The sequence below is a fragment of the Doryrhamphus excisus genome, chromosome 16, assembly GCF_030265055.1.
Source record: "Doryrhamphus excisus isolate RoL2022-K1 chromosome 16, RoL_Dexc_1.0, whole genome shotgun sequence".
NCBI classification, from domain to species: domain Eukaryota; kingdom Metazoa; phylum Chordata; class Actinopteri; order Syngnathiformes; family Syngnathidae; genus Doryrhamphus; species Doryrhamphus excisus.
The window spans coordinates 10,790,093-10,803,873 of NC_080481.1; the positions used below are offsets into that span (position 1 = coordinate 10,790,093).

The 13,781-nt window shown below is 45.1% G+C and overlaps 1 protein-coding gene across 3 annotated transcripts in view; it reads left to right on the top strand.

The window, feature by feature from the left end:
- xirp2a (xin actin binding repeat containing 2a) overlaps window positions 1-12,807 on the top strand; it is a 59,816-nt gene extending 47,009 nt beyond the window's left edge. For 2 of the 3 annotated variants that reach the window (XM_058051731.1, XM_058051733.1), the window contains 4 exons: window positions 158-261; window positions 512-9,413; window positions 12,441-12,574; window positions 12,660-12,807. In XM_058051731.1, the coding sequence (XP_057907714.1) occupies window positions 158-261; window positions 512-9,413; window positions 12,441-12,535 (9,101 nt within the window). In that variant the 3' untranslated portion in view covers window positions 12,536-12,574; window positions 12,660-12,807. Of the gene's footprint in view, window positions 1-157; window positions 262-511; window positions 9,458-12,440; window positions 12,575-12,659 lie in introns of those variants that run through there. The other variant, XM_058051732.1, reaches the window with a different exon arrangement.
- The last annotated feature ends 974 nt before the right edge of the window (window positions 12,808-13,781 follow it).

Here is a 13,781-nt window from a genome sequence, read left to right on the forward strand (position 1 = left end):
AGTAAAATATTACATAGAGGAAACAGAGTAATTGCAGCCACATGGTTCCAGAAAATGAGGACTACTTGCGCTTTTAATGAAATGATTTATTTCGCTTTTCCATCACTCTCACTGTGAATGACTTAATGAAGCAGCCTCCTTCTCCTGTCTAATTCAGTTATGCTCGCCGGAGGAGAGGACCTACCGAAGGTTTCCACACAGGCTTTGAAGCAGCAGTATGAGAAAACCATTGAGGAAGCTACACCGGCCAATGAAATTAAGGTAATGATACCACTTGTTTATCACAATTGGCAGGGGTTTTAAGTATGACGATGACACCACACATTATGTAAAACTGTGACTAGAAGGCAAACTGAGTAGATAATTGGGCCTTTTGTTGCTACTGTGTGGGAACAACAATAAAAGAAATCTTTTATTTGTACTATGAATAGATAGCAAAAGTAGCTTTTGGAACGCCATTTCAAACCTTTTTAACTGTTTCTTTTACCACGCCTACTTATGAACTACATAGGTCGATGTGGATTTTAACCAGTTTCAGTGGACGCCAGTAAGCAAGTTAACCAAAACGTCAGCTATCACCAGCCACGAGTCCTCCTCTCGAAAGACCACCGCCTCATCAACGGTTTCATCAGCAGCTCATGAAACAACAAGTGAATATTTCCCTCCTCCTCCTCCTCCGATGAATCTCCTGGAGGTACAGCAGCAGGCCTCCGAGGGCGGGTCCCAACATAAAACCACCGTTAACAGGGAGCAGTACTTCAAACAGAAGAGCATGGCTGAACTCAAGCGCCTCTACAAGCACATTCATCCGGAAGTCCGCAAGAACCTGGAGGACGACTACCTCGGTCAGATTACTGAGGCAGAGCAGGCCTTCTCGGAAAATCAGGAAGTGGTGGGGGATGTTCAGCAGGCGTGCTATATGTTTGAAAACGAGGGCTCGAGTAGGAGCACAAGTCCAGATCGAGAATCTGTAGAGTGGGATGAGATCCTCAAAGGAGAAGTGGAATCCAGGCGTTGGATGTTTGAAAACAAGCCGCTGGATACGATTAAAGATGACAGTCCCAATGAGAACCAGGCTAATAATATTGCACAGCAGGAGATCATTGCTGGTAAGGATGTTAGATACACAGCATGGATGTTCGAGACTCAACCAATGGATGCTCTCGGGAGTGAGACACAGGATTCTTCTGAGCAGACACAAAAAATGACTGATCTTGCAAGAGGTGACGTCCGTACGGCGACTTGGCTCTTTGAGACGCAGCCACTCGACTATCTGAATAAGATCTACCAAGACGATGAACATGATGCTGAAGCTGTTAGCACAAAAGACATCACCGGAGGAGATGTAAAAACCGCAAGGTATCTCTTTGAGACCCAGCATCTTGATTCCCTGGGCAAAACCGAAACCATCGAGGAGAGTCATTTTCTGAGCCTGAAGTCCGAGCTAGAAGAGTTTAAAGGGGACGTGAAGACGACCACACGCAAATTTGAGACTTTACCCATGTGTGTCATCAGAGGGGATTCTGGAGAGATGCTGGAGATCACTACCATTCGCAGGGAGGAGACCGAGAAAGGTGATGTCAAGACATCACGCTGGATGTTTGAAACCCAGCCCTTGGATACCATTAATAAAGACCTTGCTAACATAAAGCTGATATGCGGTATTTCCATGGAGGACAACTTTCAAGGCGGAGTCAACAAAGGGAAATGGCTTTTCGAAACAAAGACTCTGGACACCATCAAAGACGAGGAATGGGAGAGTTCCAGGAACCAAAAGGAAGAGATCATCGGAGCTGATGTAAGGAAACACTGTCTGGTTTTTGAAACTCAGCCCATGGATCTGCTGAAGGATAACACCAACGCTAGACCTCTTCCCTCTGAGGAGATTGTCGGAGGTGATGTACGCTCGGCAAAACACCTGTTTGAAACCGTGCCCATGGAACATCTCAAAGAACTGATGGAAGTGGGAAAACTTCCAAAAATGATGGCAACCGAAGAAGAGAAAGGTGATGTGAGACATCAAAAGTGGGTCTTTGAAAGCCAGCCTTTGGAGAGCATAAGAGAAGAGAAGAAAGAAATTCTGAGAACTGTGAACATTGAAGCTCTGGATCGAGGAGATGTGACAAATTATAAGGAAAAGTTCGAATGTATGGATTTAAGTAAATGTGAAGCGGCACAGAAAATTCAAGTTGAGGGTGTCACGAGTGGCTCCGTGGAATCCAACAGAGTTCTTTTTGAATCCAACCCTCTGTACGCCATGCAGGACAGCTCTGGCCACTACCACCAGGTGAAGACTGTAACTCGAGAGGAGATCGTCAAGGGAGACGTGCGCAGTTGCAGATGGATGTTTGAAACACGACCTATCGATGAGTTCGATGACAGCATCAGAAAGTTTCAGCTCATCAAAGGCATCTCCAAGCAAGAGATCGAATCCGGGGATGTCAAGACGGCCAAATGGTTGTTTGAAACCCAACAACTTGATGCCATTAAACATGTTGACATTGAAGAAAAGGAGAGCAAAGAGGAGACCGAAATTGAGAGAGGAGATGTTAAGACCTGCAGGTGGCTCTTCGAGACGCAGCCGATGGATGTTCTCTATGAGAAGGTGGAGAAAACTGAGGCAAATGTTCAGGAGGTGCAGAAAGGTGATGTGAAAACCTGCACTTGGCTCTTTGAGACTCAGAGTCTTGACAACATACGTGACCACACCGAGTTAGAGTCCGAGACCGTTTTGAAAACCTGCACTGTCAATCAAGACGATATCCAAGGAAAAGACGTGCGGCTGGCCCGCTTCCTGTTTGAGACAGAAAATCTGGAAAACATCACTGGCGAGGACAGCGGTTCTTTCAGGAGAGTCACGGAGATTGACGTTCAATCAGGTGATGTTTCCAAAATGAAGTACATTTTTGAGAACCGCTCATCAGACATTATGACGTCCACCTCGGAGGAAACCATGCAGCGGCTAAAGATGGAGCAAGCCGAGGACATCCAGAAAGGCAACGTCGTCAACTGCACCTGGATGTTTGAGAATCACCCGATTGATGCCATCCGTGAGGAATCCAAAGAGGAGAGAGAAATTCGTACGGTCACAGACGTCCAAGGCGGAAACGTTGACAACGGCCGTTTTATTTTTGAAACATTCTCTCTCGATCAAATCAAGGATGAAACCACGGAATCTGACATTACAAAACTCACAAGCATCTTCAGAGAGGAAGTGGAAAAGGGAGATGTTAAAAACTACACCATGATGTTTGAGACTCAACCCCTCTACGCTATTCGGGACAAAGAAGGCCATTACCACGAAGTCACCACAGTCACCAAGGAGGAGATCATGAGAGGAGATGTGGTGGGAGCCAGATGGCTCTTTGAGACTAAACCTCTGGATTCTATACGAGACTCGGAGGAAGTTTACGTGATAAAAGCTGTTACTGAAGAAGGCATCAACAAAGGGGATGTCAGCTCCGCCCGATGGAGGTTCGAAACACAACCTCTGGATGAAATCACAGAGGACATCAAAATAAAAGTAAAAACAGTTGCAGACGTCCGAGGAGGTGACGTGAAGACAAACAAGCACATGTTCGAAACGGATGAGATGTCGCAAAAATACATCAGAACGGTCAGTGTCAGTGAGATCCAAAAGGGGGACGTCAGATCGGCTACGTGGATGTTCGAAACCCGTGCCATTGATGAGATTGGCGGTGAAGGAGCGGAGTATGATGGTATGGAGAAAGTGACAAAAGAGGAAGTCATGAAAGGGGATGTCAAGCAGTCGGTTTGGCTTTTTGAGAAGCAGCCTCTTGACAGCATCAAAGATACAGATAGCGCGGAGCTGCTGGTCGAAAAGGAGGAAATCCCACAGGGTGATGTAAAAACAACAACATGGCTCTTTGAAACAACGCCTTTCCACGCATTCAACGAGAGCAGCGTGGAACAAAAAGATATCGTGGGTAAAAGCATTAAAGATACACTTGAGGAACTCTACAGTCAGAAAATGGTCAACTCACAAGGTGTCCTCATTGAGGCAGATGAAATCGGCGATGTTCGCATGGCCAAGTACAACCTCATGAACCAAAAGACCCCTGAAATCCAAAAAGAAGAAATTATTCACGGGGACCTGAGCAACATCATGATGAACCTCCTGAATCGCAGAGAAACCACAGAGAGGGCGATCGTTGTGGACAAGGAAGAGCGGGGCAACATCAACACCACAGTAGAGCAGCTCTTCAACCAAAAGAAGGATAGCAACGTTGAAAAAGAGGAAATCCTCCGTGGGGACATTCAGGAAGCCATAAATAGCCTGCTTCGGAATGAGAGTTCTTCCAAACGCGGCATTCTGATTCAGGAGGATGAGAAAGGAGACGTGAGGATGACAATCTATTCCTTATTGAATAAAGAGGAACGAGCCGGCATGGAGAAAGATATCATCCAAGGCAATGTTAGCAAAACTCTTCATCGCCTACTTTCCAACTCGGGGACAGAAGACTCGAAAAGGATCAGGGTAGGAGACACCGAACGGGGCAATGTTAGCTTCTACTCCACGTGCATTGAGTCTGGAGCCTTGGAGTACTTGAAGCAGCTTCAGTGTGAAACAGACGAGACGGTTCAAGCAGTGGAAAAGGAGCGTATCATTGGTGGGGATATTGAGGAAACCAAAATCCTGCTTCGGAAGAATCAACAGGAGATAGGCCGCACAGTAGCAAAAGACGATATAGTTCCCGGTGATGTTTGCAGCATCGTTGAAGTCTTCATGACGGAGCCCGCTGTTACTTTCCGAAACCTACAGAATCAGGATATTGTTAAAGGTGACCTTAATGCGGCCTTGGATTCACTGAGCCAAGCCATCAATCAGAAAGTAGTGATAGAGAAAGAGGAGGTGGTGAAAGGAGACATACCCACCACTTTGAGGTCTCTGGAGGAGGCTCAGTATCAATCCAAAGAAATGGAAAAGCCACAAATCATCCGCGGAGACATTAAAGGTGCTCTTGAGTCATTGGAGAAGTCTGCAACCGTGAAAACGGAAGTGACTGTTGAAGATTTAGTCCCAGGTGATATCAGAGGAACACTGAAGTCCCTTGAGGAGGCCAAACGAGCGGTGAAGGAAGTTGAACGAGAGGAGATTGTCAAAGGAGACATTCACAGCGCCATGCAATGTCTCCACGAGGCGTCCAGTGACAAAAAAACATACCAGCATCAAGTGAGTGAACAAGGGAACGTTAAAGGCACCATCCAGCTCCTCCTGGAGCCCACAACGAGCCCAAGGATGCAGCGGCGGGGGAGCATTGAAGGAGACGTGAAAACATCCATAAAATCGCTGTACGAAGGACAGGAGTCAACATCTGTGGAAAAAGAAGAAGTCGTTAAAGGGGATGTTCAAGGGGCGATAAAGTGCCTCATGCAAAAAAAACATTATTCAAAGCCAAAACGCATCCATTCTCCCAAGAAAGCAAAGGCGCCGCAGAAAAATCCATTAACTGTAAATCAAGTGGAGCATGAGCGTTTGCGTGAAGAAAAGGGAGCTAGCATAACAGGCGATTCAGACAGGGCTGTAAAAAATGGCTGTGAGTCACAGAAGCACAATGAAAGCAAACTGGTGAAAACACAGGTGATTACCAACGACACCTGTGTGGCTGGAACCAAAACAGAAAATACCGCCGAGGTCTCTCAACAAAAGAGCATAAAAGACGAAAATCCCAGAGTGCTCCCCCCACAGAAAACACAATCCCTTAAGCCCATTATGATCACGACTAAACAAACAGCCAATTACCAGCAAGCAAAATCTAAATCCGCTGATGTGAATGCAATTAAAGAGGCACACAACTCATCGCAGACAAATACATCAAACAAACAAATACGCCAAACGCAAACAGTCAAACAATTACAGACAACGGTTGTGCAGAAAACGGTCTCTCACAAAGAAAATGTCACAATATCCGAACAGAATTCCACATCTACAAATCAAAATCAAAGCCTAAAAAATATAAAGACTGACTCTCGGAACCTTGACATGATGGCGCGGGGCGCAATCAAAAAGGGGAAAGCTGTACTTCACTTCCCTCCACCTCCTTCATCACCACCTCCTTCCTCCGAGTCGGAGCTTTCCCTCCCTCCACCGCCATCTCCCATTTTGGAAAGCCCGGCACCATTGTCGTCGCGACCTTCCACTGTGACACAGGAGGGTGACCTCCCACTACCGCCACCACCGCCTTTGGAGCCTGAATTTTTCCCTCCTCCTCCACCACCACCATCGTCTTGGTCTGGACAAGATTTCCTTCCTCCACCGCCTTCCCAGGAAGAACTCAGTGCAATTCCGCAACCTCGTCCCGCAAACCCAGGAAAACCCATTGGCAAGTCTTTGTTTAAAATTCCCAAACAACAAGAAGCACCGAAACCTGTACCGATTAAACCTAAATGGCAAAAAACCCAACAGAATCCTCTGCAGCGACCCACTCAGCTCCATCTTGACCAAGAAACAACAACAACATCAGCCGCAACAACACAGAAAACCCAGCATATTGAAGTAGACACTCATATTCAAACGGACACAAAACTCCAAAGTCTGTCTTCTGCTGCACTCATGAAAGAAAGTCCACAGCCGCCCAAAAAAATATTCCCCCCACCCATTAAGTTGCCTCCACCACCCGAACCTGCTCCCGAGCCAAAGCCAAGGCCGTATGCTCGCAAATTTAAAACTCCTTTAATGCTCGCAGAAGAGAAATACCGTCAGCAGAGAATGGAAAAAGAAGAAACAGAGAGAAGTACAGTCACAACTCCCACATCGCCTCCAGTAAATACACAAACCCCCTCCAATATTGACAGTGTGCAGCTTTCTGCATCAAGTAGGACCGAAAAAATCGAGACCACAGAAGCGACAAAAGGAAATGCGCACATTTCCAAAGAAGAAACATCAGCACAACACATCCCCACCAAGAAAATCCCATCTCAGATTCCTGCCAGCAAGCCATTGATTTCAGTGGTAAATAGAAATGTTGGTTTGGGATCTTCCAATATTTCCTTGGATAAACAACAAAAAGTCAGCACAAAGGATCAGGCAGCACCGACGCTTAAGAGTCAGCCTTTTTCTATTGAACACAAACCCTCCAATGTAGACGTCCAGTCTAATGTTGCCACCTCTTCAGTCGCGGAGCAGCAACGGTTTATTAAGCAGTCCAGGGTCAGTACCGTCTCTGTCACACAGAGTGCTGCATTCAAAGAAAATACAAATGTCCAACTTCAGGCTGCAGCCTCACTGAGAACCGAGGATGTGAAAAACATTGACGAAGGCAAAATCCCCCCGTCTCAACCCACTAAAATTCCAAAGGTAACTCCCAGTTTCAAGGTCAGAACCTTTAAGATGCCACCAGAGAAACATGACATGTCAGGCCAAATGGAGGCAATGAAAAGTGAACTCCACACGAGTAATGTGTCACAGAGGAGTGAAACAAAAGTGACCCAAGAAAGCAGCCAGGTGACATCATCCACAACAGAGGTTAAAGTAACAGAGATACAAAAGAAAGTCCCCATAAAGGAAGAAACTCACACAAAAAGTGGAAAGGTTGCACCAATGAATGAAGCCAAAGAAAGCCCTGCACCACCAGTAACCGTTTTAATGCCTAAAAAGCCTAAGATAACATCTCCAGCAGCATCTGCATCCCATATTCAGCAGAGCAAAATCCAAAGACAACAGGATGTGATAATGACAGAAAGGGTTCTTCAGCGTGAAGCCGCACATCAAAAGCAAGTTCAGCATCAAACAGTAGAAACGAATAAAATGCAGACCGCATCGGGGAAGTCAAAGAGCGTATCCACCGAAAAGGAGACCCATTCAGAGGACGTCCAACAATCGGATAAATGCCAGTACATGAAGATGCTGCTCACTCAATTGGAAGAACTTGAAGGTACATCAAGCAAGATCGACTCCGCTACTGTCAGCACGATTCTTAGTGGTATACCAGACTGGTTAGTCGGTTCGGATGAGAAAAAGAATTTAAGCGGAGTGGCTAAACAGTCAAATAAGAAAAAGTTGAAAGAGATGCTGGTTTATTTGAAGAACATTATTCAAATTAAGCACAAAAATCTGAAGGAGAAGCTGACAACCGTGGAAGTAACAGAAAAGGAAGTAGTGCCAGCACCTCCCAAAGTTCCCCCAAAACCAGACAAGAAGGTTTACAGCGGTGTGACTACAAATATATCAAAAATTAGCATGGGTTCATCCAAAACGGAAAAGAAGAAGTCTGAAGAAAACAAGTCGCTCCAAGAGAGAAAAGTTCATGAAGCAGCAGATCAGAGAGTTCACTCCCCACTGGCTAGCATCCGCACCCCCTCCCCCACCTTCATTAGTATTGAATCTAGGAGGATAGAGTCACCGCTCAGAGGCACCCCGTCGCCACCGCCTTATAAGTCTATCGGGACGCCGCCGCTTGCGCCTCGTAAGCAGTACACGACCACGTCCACCTTCAGGGCCACGCCATCTCCCACCATGAGCCGCTCGGAAAAGCTCATGAAACTGAAAGAGACTACCTCAAAGCTTTCTCGCAACATCACGCCTCCACCTCCTGTGGTGGCGCCGGAGTTGGTTGCAACTTCTGAAGCGGTGTCTTCATCTACTGGACTAGGCGCTCCAGTGAAGAACCAACTTGTGGATACAGCAGAAACAGGCGACTCCATGATGACAGTCAAAGACAAAAAGTATTTCTTTGAGGAGGCGCAGAAAGCAGAAGTGAACAAGTTATACCTTCGAAAGGATCCCATTGATATCCCTGAACGACTTGAAGCTGATACTGAGGAGGGTGCAGATATTTTGATTCCAGATATCCCAAAAGAGGACCTTCCAAGAGTCGACATGACTAAACTGGTAAACAGATTTGAATCTCCACAACCGAAAGTCTACACCAGGAAAGAACCAATTGTCATCACTGAGAGACTGGAGAGCGATAGTGAGGACGTAGAGGCCGACCTACACACGCCGCGAACAGAAGAACATCCCACGTTCAACGTCAAAGCCATAAAGAACGTGTTCGAAAGTGGCGAGCACAGTTCTCAGGCAGCCCGAGATCTACGAGAACAAATTGAGAAAAGAGAACCGGACTTCCCTCGTGTTACAGTAGTGGGACAGTCTGAATTGACGTCAGTCACTGAGCGGTTGTGCAGCATTGATGACTTTGGGAACATGATGAGCAGTGAGGTGCATTCTGGGAGCTCTGTGACACGCGGCAACCCTCCGTCCTACGCTGATGTGGTGAGAGGCAGAGTTCCAACTGTTGCCGTGCCCCCTGAAGCGTCCACCGAGGAGCTGCTGAGAAACTTTCAACAGTCTTGGGCCGAGAGCCAAGGGACCTTCCAGAATGTGGGCTTCAGTGTCATGGAACACAGAAGTTCACAGATTGTCACTCGCCAACAAGAGACTGTCATGATGGGTAAAGCCAGCAATGCAGCATGAGGACACTAAACAGGCGTGATGGTGTGTTTTGTGTTTTATTGCATTGTGACATGAAAACATGGATTAACATTGCTTTATTATTGCCATGTTCATATTGTTGTTTTGAGCAACTTGCAGGTGTACTACTAGTACTTTCACTCCTTAATATTCACAGCGTCTCTTGTTTGTTTATGCCACTTATGTGTGATTCTAGCAATTACACTAAAATTGAACTAACATTTATAATAATTGGTTCATTTGAGGTGTTTTCATTGATTAATAAGAAAGAATGACTTACTTGTTGTTTTTGTTTGCACCTAAAATTACACATGCAGGTAAGTGATATTATATTAATTTTCTACCGCTTATCATCATGAGGGTCACGGGGGTGCTGGAGCCTATCCCAGCTGTCTTCGAGCGAGAGGCGGGGTACACCCTGGACTGGTCGCGAGCCGATCAGGGCACATATAGACAACAACCATTCACACTCACATTCATACCTATGGACAATTAATCTAGCATGTTTTTGTGTTTAGCATGTTTCGCATGCACGGGGAGAGCATGCAAAGAGATGGCCAAGGGTGGAATTGAACTCTGGTCTCCTAGCTGTGAGGCCTGCGCACTAACCACTTGAACACCGTGCAGCCAGTTATCACAATGTATGAATTTTAATAATACTAAAAAACACCTGATCTCCTTGTTAGCCAAAACCGTGGCATAGGAAAACCGAGGTTCCACCATATACTTCATATACAGTATGATGATACACCAGACTCGAGCACTGCTGCCTTTGGGTGTGAGGCAGGGTACGCCCTGGACTGATCACCAATCAATCATGGGCTTGACACAGAGTCAAGACAACCGTTCACACCTCCGTATAATTTAGTGTGTTCAGTGAACCTACCATGCATGTTTCTCCAAACCACACTCTGAGACAACTCTTTTTATGTTGTGAAGTCTCTGACTCCAGATCAGAAACCAGGGAGTTCTTGCTTGGAGGCAGCAATGAACTGAATACATCAAATAAACTGCAAAACAGATCTGCTGGACCCAGTACTAGCTTTATACAATCCACAAGACAAATAAGTTGTATTTGGGGGGAAATACTGAACTTGTCTACACCTATATCTATTCTATATACTGTATATTTTGAATCATTTGGAATTGTTACATTATTGAGCAAAGATGACGATAAAATGAATCTTGGAGGACATTTGGTCTTTTCTTGATTGATGATTTAAAACTAGACATTGGAAAGAAGCACGGAAAAATCATTGTTGTATTGAGTGGCTTTAATATTAATAACTGTAATTACATCCTGTAAAATGATTTGAGTGGAAGTCATTATATTAACATAACATAACTGTAACCGCATCCTGCAAAATGGTTTGTCATTAATGTGTAGTTTGCAAAGTATGCACACACAAATTCTGCTGCACAGATAATAGAGTAAAATATAAAGTATTGGAGGCTGCACGGCCTGGAGTGGTTAGCGCGGAGGCCTCACAGCTAGGAGACCCAAGTTCAATTCCTGTGTGGAGTTTGCATGTTCTTCCCGTGCATACGTGGGTTTTAAAATAAACACTCAATTTCTGCTCCACAGATAATATTGATGAAGTAAAGGAATATCCAATAACGATAGTTACGGCCCAATCAAGAAGCTGGACCATAGATATGGGGCCAAATTACTTCACATGAATAAAACATTAATTTAGTACTGATATAAAAAAAAGTCACTATTTTACATGAATTTACAATTGATTGATTGAACACAGTGGGCGAGTGGTTAGCACGCAGGCCACACAGCTAGGAGACCCAAGTTCAATTCCTGTGTGGAGTTTGCATGTTCTCTCCGTGCATGCAAGGGTTTTAAAATAAACACCCAATTTCTGCTCCACAGATAATATTGATGAAGTAAAGGAACATCCAATAACGATCGCTACTGCCCAATCAAGAAGCTGGACCATAGATATGGGGCCAAATTACTTCACAGGAATAAAACATTAATTTAGTTCTGATATAAAAAATTTCACTATTTTACATGAATTTACAATTGATTGATTGAACACAGTGGACGAGTGGTTAGCACGCAGGCCACACAGCTAGGAGACACAAGTTTGATTCCAGCCTCAGCCATCTCTGTGTGGAGTTTGCATGTTCTCCCCGTGCATGCGTGGGTTTTCTCCGGGTACTCCAGTTTCCTCCCACATTCCAAAAACATGCTAGGTTAATTGGCGACTCCAAATTGTCCATAGGTATGAATGTGAGTGTGAATGGTTGTTTGTCTATATGTGCCCTGTGATTGGCTGGCAACCAGTCCAGGGTGTACCCCGCCTCTCGCCCAAAGACAGCTGGGATAGGTTCCAGCACCCCCGTGACCCTCATGTGAGGATAAGTGGTAGAAAATAAATGAATAAAGTATTGGAATTTTATTCCCCCACCGTCACATTTTTGCACCGTAATGCAAGAAACCAGGCTACGTGAATAAAAGGTCATTAGTTGATTATGTATTCATATCTAAAAATCATGTGGTGTCCGATCATGACAATTATTATCACCCACATGGATATTTTCTCAGTGCAGAATTTTATTGACCACTATTTACACTTTACCGTAACTTTTTATGATGATTTATTATGATTTTTTATCATGCAGCGGTGATTGAACACTGCGTAAAATTGTTGAGTGCACCTCAACTTTATTGTTGCCTCCCCAATCAGGTTTTTAGTCAGCAGGTTCCGAGAACATGTGATGTAGATATATTTTTAAAATGCTGTATTTATGACTCATATTTTTTCCCTATGCATGCTCACAGTAAATTGCTATGCAGGCTTCTTACTGAGCACGCTCACATTTGGTCATGGGGCTCTTTGGTTAACTACACTGTTAATCATTATGTCATTGCTGCACTTGTACTCTATGTGACTCTGTGCCCATCATAGCTCAAATCACAAGTATATCTTTTATATATTTTTCCTATAAGTGTATGATGTAAACTGATTTGGTGTCTTTTGTGTGTGTATAGAAGATTCGAGTTCCAGACACCGAACTGTGCAGAGTGTGTCGGAAGAGGGTGTACCCCATGGAATCTCTGATTGCAGACAAGCAAAACTTCCATAAAAGCTGTTTTCGCTGCGAACACTGTAGAGGCAAACTGAGGTGAGTAAGTCACCCCACGGAGCAAAAAATCCACATTTTGCCTCTGTTTCAAGAATTTCAACTGTTCTTTGTGTTTTTTGAATAGTCTTGGCAACTATGCCTCTCTCCATGGACGGATGTACTGCACGCCACACTACAAGCAACTGTTTAAGTCGAAAGGAAATTACGACGATGGCTTCGGACAAAAACCACATAAAGAACAATGGAGCAATAAAAACCAAAAGGATTCAGCTGAAAAGACTAAATTCAAGTCATCGTTGCCTGAGAAGAAATTCAAAGATTCTAAATCCTCCACTCCTCACAGCACATTTATTTATCAGGATTGTGACACAAGCTCAGCTGGGGGTGGAAACACAAAGCCCACGAGTAAGATTTCCGTCGTTTGGCCTCCTCAGACTGATTCGCCAAAGAAATCCTTCACTATTGAGGAGGAGCTGAAGTTGATGAAGCCCTCATGGCCCCCCACAGAGGGTGTAGTCCAAGAAAAAGAACAAATCAATCAGTCAATTAAGCCTGTTTTGAAAAAGGATGACAATCCCGCTGCGGAAGCTCTAGAAGGACCCCAGGAGAACGTACAAGAGAGTGCGTTGTTAACCACGCAGGAGAAAACAAAGAAGGGGACTCCAGAGGAGGAGGAGACTTCAGAAGCTCCTCTGATTCCTCCTACATTAGCTTCACAGGAAACACTAGGTGTGAGTGCTAGTCAGGAAAGTGCCTCGGACTCTGTCATGGAAACGGAAGTTAAAGAGCCAAGTGAAGAAGAGACTGAGGGCGGATTTGTGGAAAGTGTCAATGAAAGACGAGAAGAGAGTGTGCAAAGCGTGGAGGAAGTGATTGAAAGTGACAGGCCGACTGATAATGCAGTCGGTGAAAATGAAGGACACAGGGAGATGGATATAGGGATTAACAAGGAGGGGGTGAAGGTCACCTTTATAGAGGAGGAGGAGGAGGTGAATGCAAATACTAACAACAATAACAATAGCGGGACGCTGCTTGGTCATCAGGTCCTGCCGCAGGGGCTGATGGAGGTCGAGGAAAGCAGCCAACATCCGTCCAACCTTTTTACAAACACAACTAGAAGAGATGTTTTCCAAGCCGGTTACAGTGAAGAATCAAACTGGATGCCAACTGAAGTGCTGCAACTGGCACAGAGGGATGACGCCTTCGTGCCAGCCGGTGCCAAATGTGCCGAGGCCACAGATCGCGG